Here is a 15,912-nt window from a genome sequence, read left to right on the forward strand (position 1 = left end):
CAAAGCAGCTACTCCCAGTGGTGATGGGCCAGGAAGAATCCACATCCCTCCCAGGACAGGGTCCCTTTTTATTTATTTATTTATTTTATTTATTTTTAAATATATATATCTTTATTGATTTCAGAGAGAGGAAAGGAGAGGGAGAAAGAGCTAGAAACATCAATGATGAGAGAGTCATTGATTGGCTGCCTTCTGTGCACCCCTGACTGGGGATCGAGCCTGTAACCCAGGCATGTGCCCTGACCGGGAATCGAACCCCAATCGCCTGGATCCTAGTCAACGCTCAACCGCTGAGCCATACCTGGCTGGGCGAGGGTCCCTTTTTAAAGGGGGTTAATAGCCCACTGTCAGCATTGGACAGATCATCAAGACAAAAAATCAACAGGGAAACGCAGACCTTAAATGAATCACTAGACCTAATGCATTTAATTGACATTTACAGAACATTTCACCCCAAAGCAGCAGAATACAGATTCTTCTCAAGTGCACATGGAACATTCTCAAAAATAGACCACATGTTAGGGCACAAGGCAAGTCTCTACAAATATAAGAAGATTGAAATCATATAAAGCATCTTCTCAGATCACAATGCCATGAAACTAGAAATCAACCACTATAAAAAAACTCAAAAATATTCAAACACATGGAGGCTAAATAGCATGTTATTAAACAATGAATGGGTTACCAATGAGATCAAGGAAGAAATAAAGGGGGTTAATAGGAAAATCAGATAGTGGATAGTTGTGTGGACCTCCCAAGAGAACAATGTATCACTAAGTTAAAAGTTAAAGATAACATCAGGCATTTATTACCTTCTATACATTCATTAAGCTTCTTCCAGGGGGCATGATGTTCGTCTTTGGGTGGCATTCCAGTTTTTGGGGTAGTCAGCCAAACATGAGGTTACAGAGAGTTAAACAATCACAAAGAGTTCAACAGTCACAGAGAGTTCAACATCTCCCAGACACCTTTGCTGCTGGAGCCATATTGCATCTTTAAAGTGAGTTCCCCTCCACTGGGGAAAAAAAGAATTGTCCGACCTCACCCCCAGGGTGATTGCTGGTCATGAAATTTAAGATCCCTTGACCTTTCATATCATTGGTCATGTGGTTTAGACCTTCCCCTGACCTTTCCTCCCCTGGCATATCTCTCTCTAGTCATGTGGTAGACTACTTAGAGGAGGAAAAAGGGAACCCAAGAAAAGCCTCATATGATTTCCATACAGGTCATTGCAGGACCATGCCCTTAAGCATTAAGCTCAAGACAATGAGATTCTGACCCACATCAAATAATCTTAGGAACAAAGCCTCTGGTCTGTTGACCACAGAGACAAAGTTTTGCTCAAACTAGAGATAATATCTAAGCTTCAGTTGTATTTCAGCTCTAGGCCCAGAAAAGCAGCAAAGCCAGGCAGGGTAATGAAATGACTGACATCAGGACCAGCTGTGATGACTAATGATTCCCTGCCCTGATGCTAACCCATCAGTGGAGACCATGACCCTGAGGAGACACACCTGGAAAGCTAATAAATATTCTATTGAGATCCTCCCCTGGGGCCTTCAGATAAAAGCCCTGAAGACAAGGACTCAACTCACTCTCGCTCTCTCACTCTCTCGCTCTCTCGCTCTCTCTTGCTTTCTTGCTGTCCCTCTCTCCCATGCCTTTTCCCATCTCCTTCCTCCAAGTGCGTTTTCTTTGCCTTTCTTTCCTCCAACCTCCAAGGGCCCTTTTTTTGCCTCTATAACTTCTTTCCTGAGCCCATGCAACCCAGCTGGCTCACTTCTTTCATGGCTCACTTCTTCTACCTCTCTAACTTTCTAAATAAATTTTTGCTTGTATTTGAGTCTTGGCTCTGAATTCTTTCTTAGCCAAACTCAAGGACCAAGGTCTAATATTTGGTGCTGTTTGCCATTAACACGAGTATCTCATGTCCTAAGAAGAGGTCATAGGTAGTAAGGCCACTGTGGCATTAGGCACACACACAGTGGACACTATCCACTCTGCTTTTGAGTTTCAAAACCGAGCCCAGCTGGCATGGCTCAGAGGTTGAGCGTCGACCTATGATCCAGGAGATCGCAGTTTGATCCCTAGTCAGGGCACAGGCCTGGGTTTCGGGCTCGATCCCCAGTGGGGGGCGTGCAGGAGGCAGCCGATCAATGACTCTCTCATCATTGATGTTTCTATCTCTTTCTTTCCCTCTTCCTTCCTCTCTTTGAAATCAATAAAGACATATTTTAAAAAACAAACAACAACAACAAAAACAACAATGATATTTTCCAGCTGGAGGCTCCTAAGAGGAGCAATAAAGACTCGTGGGTCGGGCTGCAGCAAAGAGAGGGATTGAACCGTCCTCAGCTTGAGTGCCCCAGCCCCAGCCTCCCTCCCTCTCCAGCTGACTGCAGCTCCAGAGAGGATGGACAGAGCATGTGCTGCACCTCCCCTGCCAGTGAACATCCCAGGGGAACCCAGCATCGGGGATTTCCTGGCAGGGAGATGAAAAGATAAAGATGACTGCAAGGTGCAGCTCTGAGCAGGAATGACAACAGAGAGAAGAAAGCAGAGCAAGGTGGGGACAGGCAGACCCAGGGACAGGAAATGCTGCAAAGGAAAGTCAGATGGGAACTGACAAGACAAGGGGGAGGGTGTGGAATGGCAAAGACAGGCTGCTAGATCTCTTCTCCGATAACTGCCTGATTCCTTTTAGCCCCTTGTGTCGCCTTGAAGGCCTGGAGCACCCCCCACCAGCCTCCAGTTCCCAAACTCCAGTCTGCCCCTTCTCTCCTGTTTCCTCCAGACCTCAGCCTGGTGGAGGCCACACTGATCTCACTCATGGCCTCAGAAAGGTTGGCTTTCTGCCCTCAACCTGCACTTGATCTGACTTGGAATGCATGTAAGCACTAGCTGCTATGCCCAATTCAGGAATAGCCAAGACAAGAAGAATTAATTAGCTCCATGGGCCACAGTCAGCATTTCCCACACCTGGACCAAGGCTAAGACAGTTTCCAAGTTCTCTTGCAGAATTCCCACCTGAGCATTTGCTGGAGCTGCCACCTCTGTGATCCACCTTGCTGTGCTCTAAGAGCAGGGCACCAGCCAACAACTAAACTCACTTTTGAGAGTTAACTCCCCTCCTGAAACCACTGTTCTAGATTAGTCCTGGCCCACTGGCCTTAGGCAGGGATTCCTGGGTACCATGGCTAAGCACTCTGATGACTGGGCCTCTCCACACATGGACAAGTCCTTCATTGGGCCATGTGAGCCTGTTTCCTCTGGGGGTGGGGGATACAGATGTGCACCTGTCCTTTGAAGGTGTACATCACCAGGTGAAGGTGCCTTGTGCCAAATCTGGTGGCTCATGTCTCACTGCACTGCTATCACCAGCCCTACAGGTCGGGTTGCTCAGCTGACCCAGGAGAGCAGCCAGGAGGCCATGGGGCATCAGGCTGTGATGGGTGGTGACTAGGGGTGACGATGGAGGTCTGGGTGGGACAGTGGGAGAGGATAGAAGAGACAAGGGGGTGGGAGGAGGAAGAGGTACTCTGCGGTTGGAGGGCAGCATTGTGTCAGGGAAAAGTGGTTCCTGAGAAACTGGGTGATCGCAGCCCCAGCGTTGGCCAGCCCTTGCACAAGCATCTGGAGCTTAGGGACACCTTTTCTCGTGGTTGAACCTCTCCCCATACAAGGTGGAGGGCTGTGGGCTTCTCTAAGCATCTGAGTGTGCCAAGCTGGGAGTTCATGTGTACATTTCTATGAACACAAGTGTTATTGCTCTGGAATAGGCCACCCTGCAAGTCATTTTGCACCATGCCCCATTCCCTCCACAATGAGAAGAGGCTAGGGTAGTGTGAAGCCAATGGACTGTAGGTTGGCCAGACCTAGGATAAAATCCAGACTCTGTGATACCTTGACTGTGTGACCTTGGGCAAATCATTTAACCGCTCTGAATCCATAGCCTCGTGGGAAAATGAGAGCAATGGTACATCCCTTGTGGGGTGTTGTGAGGAGTAAGTGAGAGACTGCAGATGAGCCTCAGATTTTTTTTAGCACCAGCTCAGCTCACTCCTCTTCCCAGTTGCCTACCCCAAGACAGACCTTTTCCTGGAGTCTGGGGGTAGAGGAAGCAGAAGCAGCCAAGCCCAAAGTGGGGGCCTGCAGCTGTTGACATAGTTTCCTCTGAAACCCCAAGGAGGAGGCTGAGAGGAGAAGTGACAGGGTAGATGTTCTTACTTCCCCAAACCCCCACATCCCTGAAGCTTCCGGCCAGTCCAACTCTTCCCCTGGAGGCCCTAATCCAAGACCTGCTGCTTCCACCTGCCCCTCCCCATCCCCAGCTTCCTCAGACCCCTCTACTCCCTGCCCCAGGTATCTTGGAGTAGAATAAAAAAACCATCCAGACAAGCATCATGAGGTTAGCATCATTGTTATTATTACTACTGTTAATAAGATTCAGCAGTGTGGTTATTTCCATTTCAAACCCTTTTAATGAGACACAATAGTTTCTATCACTGATAAGACTTTACATTGCTAGGGGAGATGCCACAATTCCCTCCCCCCAGATATCCACTTTGACTCTGAGGGGTCCTGGGCTGGGATGGAGAGGACAGGGTGGCAGCTCAGCTCCCTGGCTCTATCTTGACCCAGAATCCTTCAACCATTAGGAGAAAAAAAGAAACCAGAACCCCCTCCCCAAACCCCCAGCCGTACTAAGGAACAGATAGCTTCAGAATCCTACAAAAATATAAAAACTTAATCTGCAGGCCTAGGTGACAAAACTCTAGGAATTTTATACAGTTTGGCTTAAAAAAAAAAGAAGGCAGTTTCTATAAGCACCTCCCCTCCTCCTTGCCCTAGGAGGACAGAGAAAAAAGAATTTGAATTTATTGCAGGTTGTTTGGATCAAACCCCAAGAGGATCAAACCAGGTGTTTGCTTTAAGGAGTGGTGTCATTTCTGTCCCAGTTAGGAAACACCAGGTTAGGGAACATGAGGTTGGAAAAAGCCTCCAGGTTCATCGCCCAGCAGTCTGGCACCCACCCCCTTGCCCACCCTGGTTCCAGGTTCAGACGGGGACTATGAGTGAAGGCTGCCAGCTGCTGTTGAAGTTTCAAGAATCCTGGGGTTTGAAGGTGCTGGGCATGTTCAAGAGTGGGGTTGGGGTGGATGTTTGTGAGTGGTAGGCAGGGAACAAGCTAGTTGAACCTGTGGTCGGTGCCTGTGGTGCCACCTTTTGGCATCGGGGTTTCAGACAAGAGAATATTATTGCCCAGAAAGGAGATTCTGGGCCACGCTGCTAGCCTCTCCTCTTCTCTCCTTCTTTCTGTCCCTCCTGCTCCTCCCTCTCTCCTCTGCTGGCTCCCACCAGGCCCACAGCAGCAGACTGTGTACACACCTTGTGGGTAGTCATTCATCACCCCCAGGGGGCCAGCTCCCCACTCAGCAGCCTGGATTCCCAGCCCTACCAATGCCACTGAGAGGTCGCCTCTGGACACCTGGCTCTGACTCCCTCGATCTTGGGAGACAGCAGCCTTCTGCTTACATAGCTTAATCCCACTGCTCGCCCTGATGGGTCAGTGCTCCCCGCCCCCCGCCCCCCAGTGGGAGGCTGAGGCCCAGACCGCTCAGGTTACCCCTGCTGAAGTCTGGAAAAGGAAAACCCAGAAGCACTGGTCCCCTCCCCCACCAACCCATGGATGGGACCTTAGCAGCTGAAGCTGCCTCTCCCAGCCTGTGTCGGCCCCATTAACCAAAACAGCTTCATTATGCCAATTTCCAGCTTTCAGTGTGCGGCTGATAGCTGTCAGCAGAAATAAGAGTTAATCTGGAATTACATTCACAGAGCTGCCTGGCTCAGAGGAAGCGATAAAGCTGTGACAGAAGCCGGAGGAGATCCTGCCTGCCCAGCCTTCGGCCACACAGAGGGGCTTCTCCCCTCCTCCCTCGCTCCTGGGGGGGGGGCTGAAAGGCTGCAGCCCTCCAGGGAGAGGCATTTGGGTTCTCTTTCCCTAAGACATGAACACACACACACACACACACACACTCATGCACACTCATATACACACACTCATGCACACACATACACAGTCATACACGGTCATACACACACACATGAGTCACACACACACACGAGTCACACACACACACGAGTCACACACACACTCATGCACACTCACTCATATACACACGAATACACACACACTCATACATATACACACACATACATACACACACACTCATGCACACACATACATGCTCATGCACACACATACACAGTCATACACAGCCATACACAGTCACACACACTCATACACTCACTCATATACACACACATACACACACTCATACTCACATATACACACACATCCATACACACACACTCATGCACACACATACACGCTCATACACACACATACACAGTCATACACGGTCTCACACACACACACACACACACACACACACACACACACACACACACAACCAGAGGCAGCTTTGACCCCTTCCCTCCCCGGCGCCCAGTCCCCAACTCCAGGAAGCTCCCTCCAGTGCCATCTGGAAATGCCTAACTGTCCCTTGTGCTTTTACTCTGGACCGTGATTAACTTTATTTTGGAAAATTACTTTATTATATAGATATAGATATATAGATATAGATATGTATGTATGTATATATAAAAAGGTTTCATTTCATTTGTAAAATCTTATTTTTTTCTTTTTCTCTTTTTTTTTTTTCCTACAGAAAATGATGCCGAGGTTCAAGGAGAAAATAAGTTACATTACAGTTTCCAAAATGGTTCTCGCTCCCCGCTGAAGATGGGCCACCGTCAGGGCTGTAATGCACTCGCCGTCCCAGCTTGTGCTTTGCAAGAAGACGGAATATAACTAGACTGGTTATTTTAGGTTAAAATAGCTGAGACAGACGCCTTCGCCTCAAAAATATTCTGAGACACATAAAAGTAGGAGGAAACAAGTCTCTTCAGTCACAAAATGTTGTACATCCCGCATATACTAGATTCAATTAATTTAATAAAATAGAATATACATAGAGATTCTGCACAAACGTATTGCTTTCTCCCAACAGCTCCTGGTGTCGGGAACCTCAGCTACACTGGGCCTCTCTCTCTCTGCCTGGAGCGGGGGTGGTCAGGGCTGCGGCTTCCAACGCTCTGGAAATCCTGCTTTTGCCAGTTGCCAGTGCCCAGTGCCACTGAGGCAGGGAGGAGCCCCTCCTTGGTGTCCACATGGAACTTTTGTCAGGAATATAGCCCAAGAGAAGGAGCTAGGATTTGGCACCCAGTGGAGAAAGGTGAGTGGGAGAGTGGGGCAGGACTCAGGGGTCCAGGTCTGCTGGGTCAGAGGATAAACCGGAGATACCCAGAACGTCTTTCTTTGGGGAGGGCGAGGCAGCCATGCTGTCAGGGGGGCCAGAGGCCAAGAGATCCTTGGAGTCACTGGACGGAGCCCTCCGCCGGAGGCAGATGCCAGGGCTGGGTGGGGGCCGAGCGCCCTGGCTCTCTGGGGGGTCTATAGAGATACTGGGAGGACTGAGTTTTTTCTTGGGCCGGCTCCCAGGCCCCCCAAGAGGCTGTCCCCCGAGGCCAGAGGGGTCAGGGTCCAGATGGGGTTGGGAGCCACTGTCCAGGCAGCTGACAGCGATGGAGTGCCGCCTCTGTTCCTCCAGCCAGGACGTAGGCCGGCGCTGGCCGCTCTGGGCCTCCACGCTGTAGCACTTCTTCAGGTCCCGCGGGGATGGAGGCCCCTCCTGGCTGCCCACCAGCAGGAGGTCTCCTGAAATCCAGCTCAGCTCCGTGTCCAGCTCTAAGCTGCTTCTGGTCTCTGGTGGGCTTTTGCCCCAGGTGGGTTCTGGGCTTGGGCAGGGGGCTGGCGGGTGCGTGTGCTTCGAGATCTTGCTCTGGCTGCTCAAACAGCCCCAGAAGGAGGAGGTCCGGGCCAGAGGCGGGGAGGGCCCACTCGCCTCTGACAGCAGGTCCTCCCTGCTGCCCAGGCCCTGGATATCCAGGGAATCGGTCCTTATTGCTGCCTGTATGGGGTAGGGGGAGGGCTTAGCCTGGGGGATTCCTCTCACCCCCTAAACTGTCCCACCAGTCAAGCCAGATAGCCTTCTCTTCCCCCTCCAGGGAGCTGCAGGACCACCCTAAGCAGGGGTTCCAGTATTTCCTCTTGTTGGGAGTCAGGGGCCATGTGCATCCTGCCCTCTAGCCCCTCCACATCTCCCCCAAGCCTGCAATTCCCAGCCCCTGGGAAACAAAAAAGCACTGGCAAGCTCTGCTCCCCCTGGCTCCTCCATACTTTCCTGCCTCTGCGTAGGCTCTTTGGCCTTAAGTACCCCTCAACTTTATGGGCTCAGGTCCTCTGTGATGTAGTGCATAACAATCTCTACCTTCAAATAAGAATATACCCCTTCCTCTTCTTTGCTTCCTGCTGCACCAGGCCCATGAGCATTTGAGCACTGTGACCTACCACTGCAGAGATCTGATGGCATGCATGTATCTACTATCACACCCTGCGCTCTGGAGGGCAGGGGCTGTCTCATTTGTCTGTATGCCTGGGGCCTGGCACACAGAGGCTGCTCAGTGAATATTTACAGAATGGATGAGGCCTGTGCCTGTTCCCCCAGTGGGTGGGATTGGGCAGATTCTCACGTGGTCATGCTCACACATAAGGATACACACAGCATGGGCTTCAGACTTGTAGCTGGGGGACAGACAAGCCTCACCTGGCTAAGTGAGCCTCTGCTCTGTGCCCCTGGAGTGTGGGCTCTGGATGGTGGGCCCGGGCTTGGCCAAAGATGGAGACACCTAAAATGTGCCTCGTACCCCTTAGCTAGGTCCAGAAGTACACAGACTAGGTGGGGGAAAGGGAGTCAGAGACCTGGGCTCATCTCCAAGTTGTCATGTGTCCCTGGGCAACCTTGGTCCCCTCTGCTCTCCAGTCTTCCTCAGTGAAACAAGGGAGGGGTACAAACTCCAAGAGGGCACAGACCACTTCTGCTTTGTTTGGCATTGTGTCCCTGGTACCTAGTTTGGCACATCACTGGCTCATAGTAAATATTTCTGGGAGAATGAAAGAGACAACCCTGGTCATCACCAACCACCTAGGATTCCCAGCAGAGAGGCCGGCCCCCAGCCCCAGGTCCCCCCTCCACACCTGCTCACCTGGCGCCTAAGGGGCCTCTGAGCCAAAGGGGAGCGGGCCGGTGGGGGCAGTTTGGGGATGGTGCCCCAGGTGGGAGTGCTGTGGGGCTGAAGCAGATGGGGTGCATCTTTGGGAAGCTGCAGGATGTAGCTGGTGTCTGCTGGCTGGGAGTGAACGGACAAGACAGAGCCTGTGGAGGGAGAGTGGCAGGGGAAGGAGGAAAGAGAAGAGCTGAAGGGTCAAACAGTCCGGCTCGCATCTGAGTCCCCTGCGTTCCTCTCTCCCTCCTCGATCAGGGCCACCACCTTTACCACAGGACCCTCACCCTGGTTTGAAAGCCACCTCCCTCAGTCAGGGGCTCAGTGTTCCCTTTCAGGCTGGGAACTCCTCAGAGTGAGAGAGACCGCTTTTGCTGCCTCAGTTTCTCCCCAGGTCGGGACTGAGCTTAGGAAAGGATGAGGTCCCCAGTATGAGCCAAGCTGGCCTGTCCCCAGCCCCAGTACCTGACTGAGCTTTGGGGAGCCCCCAGCCCCTGTGTCCCAGGGACCCCTCGGCAGTGCTTCTGTCCCGGCACATGTAGCTGTCATTGGGCAGAGAGTGCGTGCGGCTGACCCCAGACTTCCGCACAGTCAGCAGGTCTGGTCCCAGCATGACGGGCACCTCCTCCAGGTGGGGCACCATCTGCAAAAGAAACAGGGAGGGAAGTGGGCGGACGAGGGGGCATCTAGATTGGGTAACTGAGGCAGAGATGGACAATAGAAACCAAAAGCTCCCCCCTCCACCGCCCAAGGCCCTGGCCCGCATCCCCTCCTCGGACAAGGCAGTGATGGGATGAGTGTGGTTAGGCAGAAGGGGCAGACACATGGAGGAGCCCTCCACACACGGGGAGGAAGAAGGTGGGAGGAGGCCCTGCCCCCAGAAAACCTTAGAGCCTCCCAGTGAGGATGGCGGAGGGGTGAGGAGGCGTCCAAAGGAGGGAGAGCAGCCCCCAGCTCCCAGCCCTGGTTTAAGAGCTCATTCTCCAGGCCCCAATGAGAGGTGCCGAAGAACCACAATGGAGGACTGAAAGCTAACAGCATCCCCCAACCCCCCTGCTGGGGCTGCAGAGGGACTGGGGAGTGGGGAGGACCCTCCCCGTGAGCTGGAGACTTGGCAGCTGGAGACTGCCTGTGGGGAAGGGGCTATGTCCACATCCAAATTTTAAGGCAGCCTCAGCACCCAGTTCTGGGCATGTGCTGAGTTAATACAGGTTGAATGACAGACGAACACTAGGGGATGTCACAGTTGGCTTACCCACCTGTCTTCCCCCACCCCTTTTAATCACACAATGCGGGCAGGCTGGCTAGCACAGATGTGGGGGGCTGTAGGGGGCAAGGCCTGGGTACTGTGTATAGGCTGGGGGATAAGGTGGATTTTTTGAATCTCTTTCAAAGAAAGGCAATAATCAGCCTTTGACCCCAGCCAGAGGGAGACAAGGTTTCCTCCCAAGAGATTTCTCCATCACCCCATCTATTCCTAGTTCTCAGAGAGGCTATGAACTAGGGGCCCAGCCAGTTAAGCAGCCCCACCAGGCCTGAGAATGGCTGTGCTGAAAGAAGGTTCCACTTCTGCACCCACCCCAAGACTCCTAGGGACCCCCAGCCTGTGGCCAACACTGAGCCCTGCTGGGGGAAGAGGGTCCCAGTCCCCTCTTAAGTCCCAAAAGAAAGGAGAATGAAGGGAGGAGGGGGCTGCTCACAGTCAGAAGGGACCAGGGGTCGGGCAAGGGTAGAGAAGCTGTCAAAACACAAAGAAGCCCCCCAGGATGCAGGGACACACAGGGACAGGGACAGAGGAGGCAGGGACGGCTCCCCAGGTGGAAAAGGGCAAGATGGTGGCAGCAGAGATGTGGCTCTTACCCACTACGTGGTGGCAGATGGTGGGGTGGGGGGACAGGTGGGAAGGAGGGGTGCAGGGACAGGGAGGGCTGGCTTGCACAGGGCTCCAAACTCGAGACCGACTCTGCATCCAGGCAGGCTTTTTGGTCAGCTGCCTGATGCCATCTCTGTTTTGGGCTGTGTCACTCCTAGGTGTCTGGATTAACCCTTTCACAACTGCTGTGGCTGGGCCCTTCTGGGGAAGGCCCCAATTTAATTTAATCTAATTTCTTTGTCCACAGTGGGGAACCTGAGAGACCTAAGGAAGCCTGGGGCACTAAGTGCCTGTGGTTGTGCCTCTGCATGGGGCCTGGTGGCAGAGTGAGAGGAGGGGAGGGACCTGGAGCCCTGCAGCCAGCCCAGCCCCTGGGGAGGCTGGGGGAGCAGTGAGGGGCTGTGCATGTACATTGCTCTCCGGGGCACTAAGTAAGAGTGTGTGAGTGTCATCAGGCAAAGAGTCATCCGTCAGAGCTAGAGAGCAGGACGGTTCAGACACAATCTCTGACGTCAGAGACAGAGCCTCCATCTCAGCTAGAGGGATCTAGACAGGGAGAGAGATGATCAGGCATAAGAAACCAGGACAGCGAGCACTCTCGCGTGTGCACGCGCACACATGCAACGCACACGCACAGACACAGAGCCCCTCTTTCCCCCTTTTCACAAAGCATAGGGGAGAAGGGCTTCCCTTCTCTCTCCCCACCAGTTTCCCAAGTAAACTGAAGCTCCTCCCCTCCCCCCACTTCAAACCCCCACTCTGATCAGAGAGGCTGCGGCAGGCACCAAAGAGCCAGAGCAAACACTGACAAAAGCAGGAGACACAGAAACACATTCTAAAGATACCCCAGGAATCTAACAGCCCCCTCCCACACCACTCCCCCCCAGGGAGGGAGCGGGAGGGGGGAGGGCTTTCGACTCTCATAAAGATCCTGAAAAAAAAATGAAGAAAGGCCAGCAAAGCGCCTCTCTGCTCTCAGCACAGACAGAGCGGCGTGGGGGGTGCTGGGGACAAAGCCGCCAATCTGATGACTGCTTTCTGCCTATTCTCTCTGCTTCCAAAAGCCTGGCAGGACTTGGCCTGCCCCCAGATTCTGGCTTCTCCCCTCCCGGACTCTGGGCTCTCCTCCGCCTGCGGGTATCATGCCCGCCCTCTCCAGCTTGCGTTCTGGGAGATGCTCTCCTCGCTCCAGCCTGAACTGGACGACCCTGGGTGGGCTGCCACACCATCTGGCTTTCTCACCTGGGGTCTGGAGGGGGGCATCAGTGCCTACAGGGCCCTGGGGAAGAGCGGGGCCATCCCTCCCAAATGAGCTGGCTGCCCTGACCCCTTCTCATCGCATCTCCTTCTCTCCTGGCACCTTTCTCCATGAACCCCCTGCAGTGTGGGAAGGAGGCCTCAGGAAGGATTCGCTCTCCCTCTGATCACTCTAGGTCATGGCCAGGTTCAGGTCCCTATAGCCTGTCTGAGACTGAATCCTAACTAGAGTCAGGAACCCTGGAGGCGAGGTTTCTTCCCATGCGAGGATCACTGTACATTTCTTTGGATCACGCTACAGGTATGCCAGACATTGGGAACCTGCCAGTTCGCCCCTTCATCCAACAGGGCCTGTGGAACTCCAGGCTTCTCTATCTCCAGTTGATACCTGTTTCCTTGCTTATGCTCCAGGTCTACTGCAGCCCCTGACCTAGGAGAGGGATGGTGGTGTGCTCTGCCAGGTGGAGGGGAGCCAGGGGAAAAAAGGAGGGCCCCAGAAAGCAGAAGATCCACGCTTAGATGGGACTGGGGAGAAAAACATGTGGCACTGTAAGAAGGGGCTGTTGCACCAAAGTCCCCAGAATCCATTCCCAGCTGGAGCCTTCCATTCCTTCTCAGCACCAGGTCAGATCCACTGGCCTTTGACAGCACCCGTCATGCCCAGTGGGCGCCATGGCTTAAAAAGTTTCCAAACAGCCTGGCCAGTGTGGCTAAGCAGTTGAGCATCAACTTAGGATCCAGGAGATCGCTGGTTAGATTCCCGGTCAGGGCACATGCCTGGGTTGTGGGCTCGATCCCCAGTGAGGGGCGTGGAGGAGGCAGCCGATCAATGACCCTCTCTGATCACTGATGTTTCTATCCCTCTCTCTGAAATCAATAAAGATTAAAAAAAGACAAAAAACCTCCAAACAGAAGACTGAGGGGTGGTTGCTGGCTTCAGAGAAGAAACAGACTATGGCCTAAGACATGTTCCCTAATGGGTACCCTTCCTACCTGCACCCTCCCCAGAGGCCTTTCTCCCCTGGATCTAGCACCTCACTTCCTTCACTCCCTAAGACCCCACCTCCAGCCGGTCTTCCGCCCCATCCTCTTCTGTTTCAGGTTCTTTTTTACCAATGCTCCCTCCAAACCCTGTCTCTCTCTATTCACCCTCTCACTCAGAAGTCCAATCTCAGCACCCCTACCTCCCAGCTATGTGTTCCAGAGATTCATCTCAGGCTGAGGGACACCTAGGTGCCTCCCGCCAAGCCTAAAGCTCAGCTGAGACCCTGAAGCTGCTCTTTCTCCAGATACCCAGTGAGCAGGAAATACCCCACCTCCCCAGAAGCAGGCACAGCATGGCACAGCTCGGCAGGGTGAGGGAAGGAGGCACAGCACGGGCACAGTAACCTGTGGGTCGGAGCCGCCAGGGCTGCTGGCTGGAGGGAAGGCAGAGGGCTGGCCCCCTGGGCCTGCCAGCTCGTCCATCAGCTTCAGCTCCCCCTCCAGGGAGCCCTGGATCAGCAGGGATATGGTGTCAAACATCTGTCTGTCCTGGGAAGGACCAGCCCATAGGGGGAGCCGGAGAGTCAGGGAACGGGGGTCAGAGGGGCAGTGATGGGAAGTGTGGCAGGGGATTGACCAGAGACACAGGACGCAGAGGGAGAAAGAGGAGGGGACACACACACACACACACACACATACACACACGTGTGCACACAGCAACAAAGAAGAGGAGGGATGGGAATGGTGGGGAAGAGAGAGGGGTGGGAAGAGGAAGGAGAGATGGGAGATGAAAGATAAGAGCCCACAGGGAGAGGGAGAGGAAAGAGAAGATTGGCGGAAAGGATTGAGAGATGGAATCAGGCAGGTTGAGGGTGGGAAGGAAATTGGTTTGGTAATCGGGCAAGGGTAAGAAAGAAACAGGAAGGAAACAGAAAACTTAGCCTTGAACCTAAGAGCCAGGAAGGGGAGGCCAGGCCGGGCTGGAGGCTCAGGGATTAATGAGCCAGCACATACGTGGCCCTGGGCAGTGAGTGTGAGCTGCCATCTCTGGGGATGGGCAGGGGACTGCTGGCCCCTCCACATCCAGGCAGGAGCAGCAGGACGACTCGGGGGAGCCCTTGGGTCTGCCGTGCTGCCCGCTCCCTGTACACCACCTACTGAGCCACTGGCCAGCCGCCCACCTTGTCTCCACCCCCACACCCCTCACAGCAGGCGTGGGTGTGTGCTCACCGTGCGGTGCTCCAGGGAGTAGTGAGAGGCTGCTCCAGCGTGGGTCATGGCATGCGGGGCCCCGGGCTTGGGGCTGTCTGGGCCCTCAACCCCAGGCCAGAGGAAGGGGCTGCCCAGCGGCGAGTGGGGCTGTGGGCTGAGTGTCTTCATCTCTAGCTCCAGCTCGGCCTCCAGCTCGGCCTCCTCCTTGGCTTCCTTGTTACTCTCCTCCAGGTGCTTCATCAGGACGGCGATCACCACATTGACCAGCACAAACTGGGCCGTCAGCACGAAGGACACGAAGTAGATGGGGGATATGACCGTGTTGTAGCAGGTAGACTCCTGGTCGCAATCACGGAGGGTGTCCTAGGGGAAGTGGTTAGAGGGGTGAGGCTGGGAGGACAGTGGAGGGAGCTGTCATGGGAAATCAGGTCACCGGTGTCACAGAGCATTGAAGGAGGAGAAGGGAAGGGCAGGAAGAGGGATCTACAGTGTCCTGGGTGCAGAAGAGAATTAGACACTGGCCTGGGAAGTGTGAGTCACAGCATGTCCCAGGGAGAGGGAGGTCCAGAGTGTTCGGCATGAGGGGATAGAAGGGCACATGCTTTTATTCACATGTTGCCAAGGAATCTTGGCTCAAGAAGTAGGCTGTCTTCTTGGGGCCCGAGCCAGCCCTGGGGGTATCCCACTGCAGGGGGCTCTCACCTTCATAATGCCATTCCAGTTGTCACCTGTGGAGACTCGGAAGAGGGTCAGAAAGGCCATGCCAAAGTTTCGGAAGGTGGCATGCCGGCCCAGGCCCTCACAGGGGTGCGTCTCGTCACACTCTGGAGGAGGGAAGGGGAGAGAGGCCTTGGTTAGTCCAGGAGGCCCTGGGTCCCCAGTCCTGGCTCCTCCACCCTCCCCACTCCAACTCACCCAGGTCTCCAAAGAGCTCCACGCCCAGAGCTGCAAAGATGAAAAACAACAACATGAAGAGAAGTCCCAGGTTCCCCACCTGGAAAAGAAGAAAAGAAATGGAAAAGGCACCGCTGGATCTCCCAGCCAGCTTCCCCGAGCCCCCCACCCCTTCAGAGAGCACCCCCGTCCCCAAGAGGACCCCTCCCACCCACCTCCACCTCCCAGGTACCTGGGGCAGGGCCTGCATCACTGTGTCCAGCAGCGCCCGCATGCCCACAGCCATCTTCAGCAGCTTTAGCACTACAGAAAGGACAAAGTTGTGAGCTGCCCCTCTGAGTCCCCGGTCACATAGCCAATGGAGCCACGGCCAGGGCCAGGTGGGTAGGATGGCCAGCCCCAGGCAGGCTGCTATGGCCCCACTGCCACCCTCAGCCCAATCCCAATCATCCCCTTTGGCAGGGGCTGGGAGATAGACCCACAGAAACCCACACCCACCCAGTCCC

The 15,912-nt window shown here is 54.1% G+C and overlaps 1 protein-coding gene across 8 annotated transcripts in view; it reads right to left on the bottom strand.

Moving 5' to 3' along the window:
- Nucleotides 1-4,411: 4,411 nt before the first annotated feature.
- The window catches only part of CACNA1G (calcium voltage-gated channel subunit alpha1 G), a 65,198-nt gene continuing 53,697 nt past the window's right edge, over nucleotides 4,412-15,912 (bottom strand). For 7 of the 8 annotated variants that reach the window (XM_081162429.1, XM_081162425.1, XM_081162430.1 and 4 more), the window contains 7 exons: nucleotides 15,639-15,709; nucleotides 15,428-15,506; nucleotides 15,215-15,336; nucleotides 14,531-14,875; nucleotides 9,652-9,829; nucleotides 9,169-9,338; nucleotides 4,412-8,033 (listed from right to left, as the gene is read on the bottom strand). In XM_081162429.1, the coding sequence (XP_081018555.1) occupies nucleotides 7,323-8,033; nucleotides 9,169-9,338; nucleotides 9,652-9,829; nucleotides 14,531-14,875; nucleotides 15,215-15,336; nucleotides 15,428-15,506; nucleotides 15,639-15,709 (1,676 nt within the window). In that variant the 3' untranslated portion in view covers nucleotides 4,412-7,322. Of the gene's footprint in view, nucleotides 8,034-9,168; nucleotides 9,339-9,651; nucleotides 9,830-11,470; nucleotides 11,606-13,705; nucleotides 13,850-14,530; nucleotides 14,876-15,214; nucleotides 15,337-15,427; nucleotides 15,507-15,638; nucleotides 15,710-15,912 lie in introns of all 8 variants that reach the window. The other variant, XM_081162431.1, reaches the window with a different exon arrangement.

The sequence above is a fragment of the Miniopterus schreibersii genome, assembly GCF_964146895.1.
Source record: "Miniopterus schreibersii genome assembly, chromosome: 16".
NCBI classification, from domain to species: domain Eukaryota; kingdom Metazoa; phylum Chordata; class Mammalia; order Chiroptera; family Miniopteridae; genus Miniopterus; species Miniopterus schreibersii.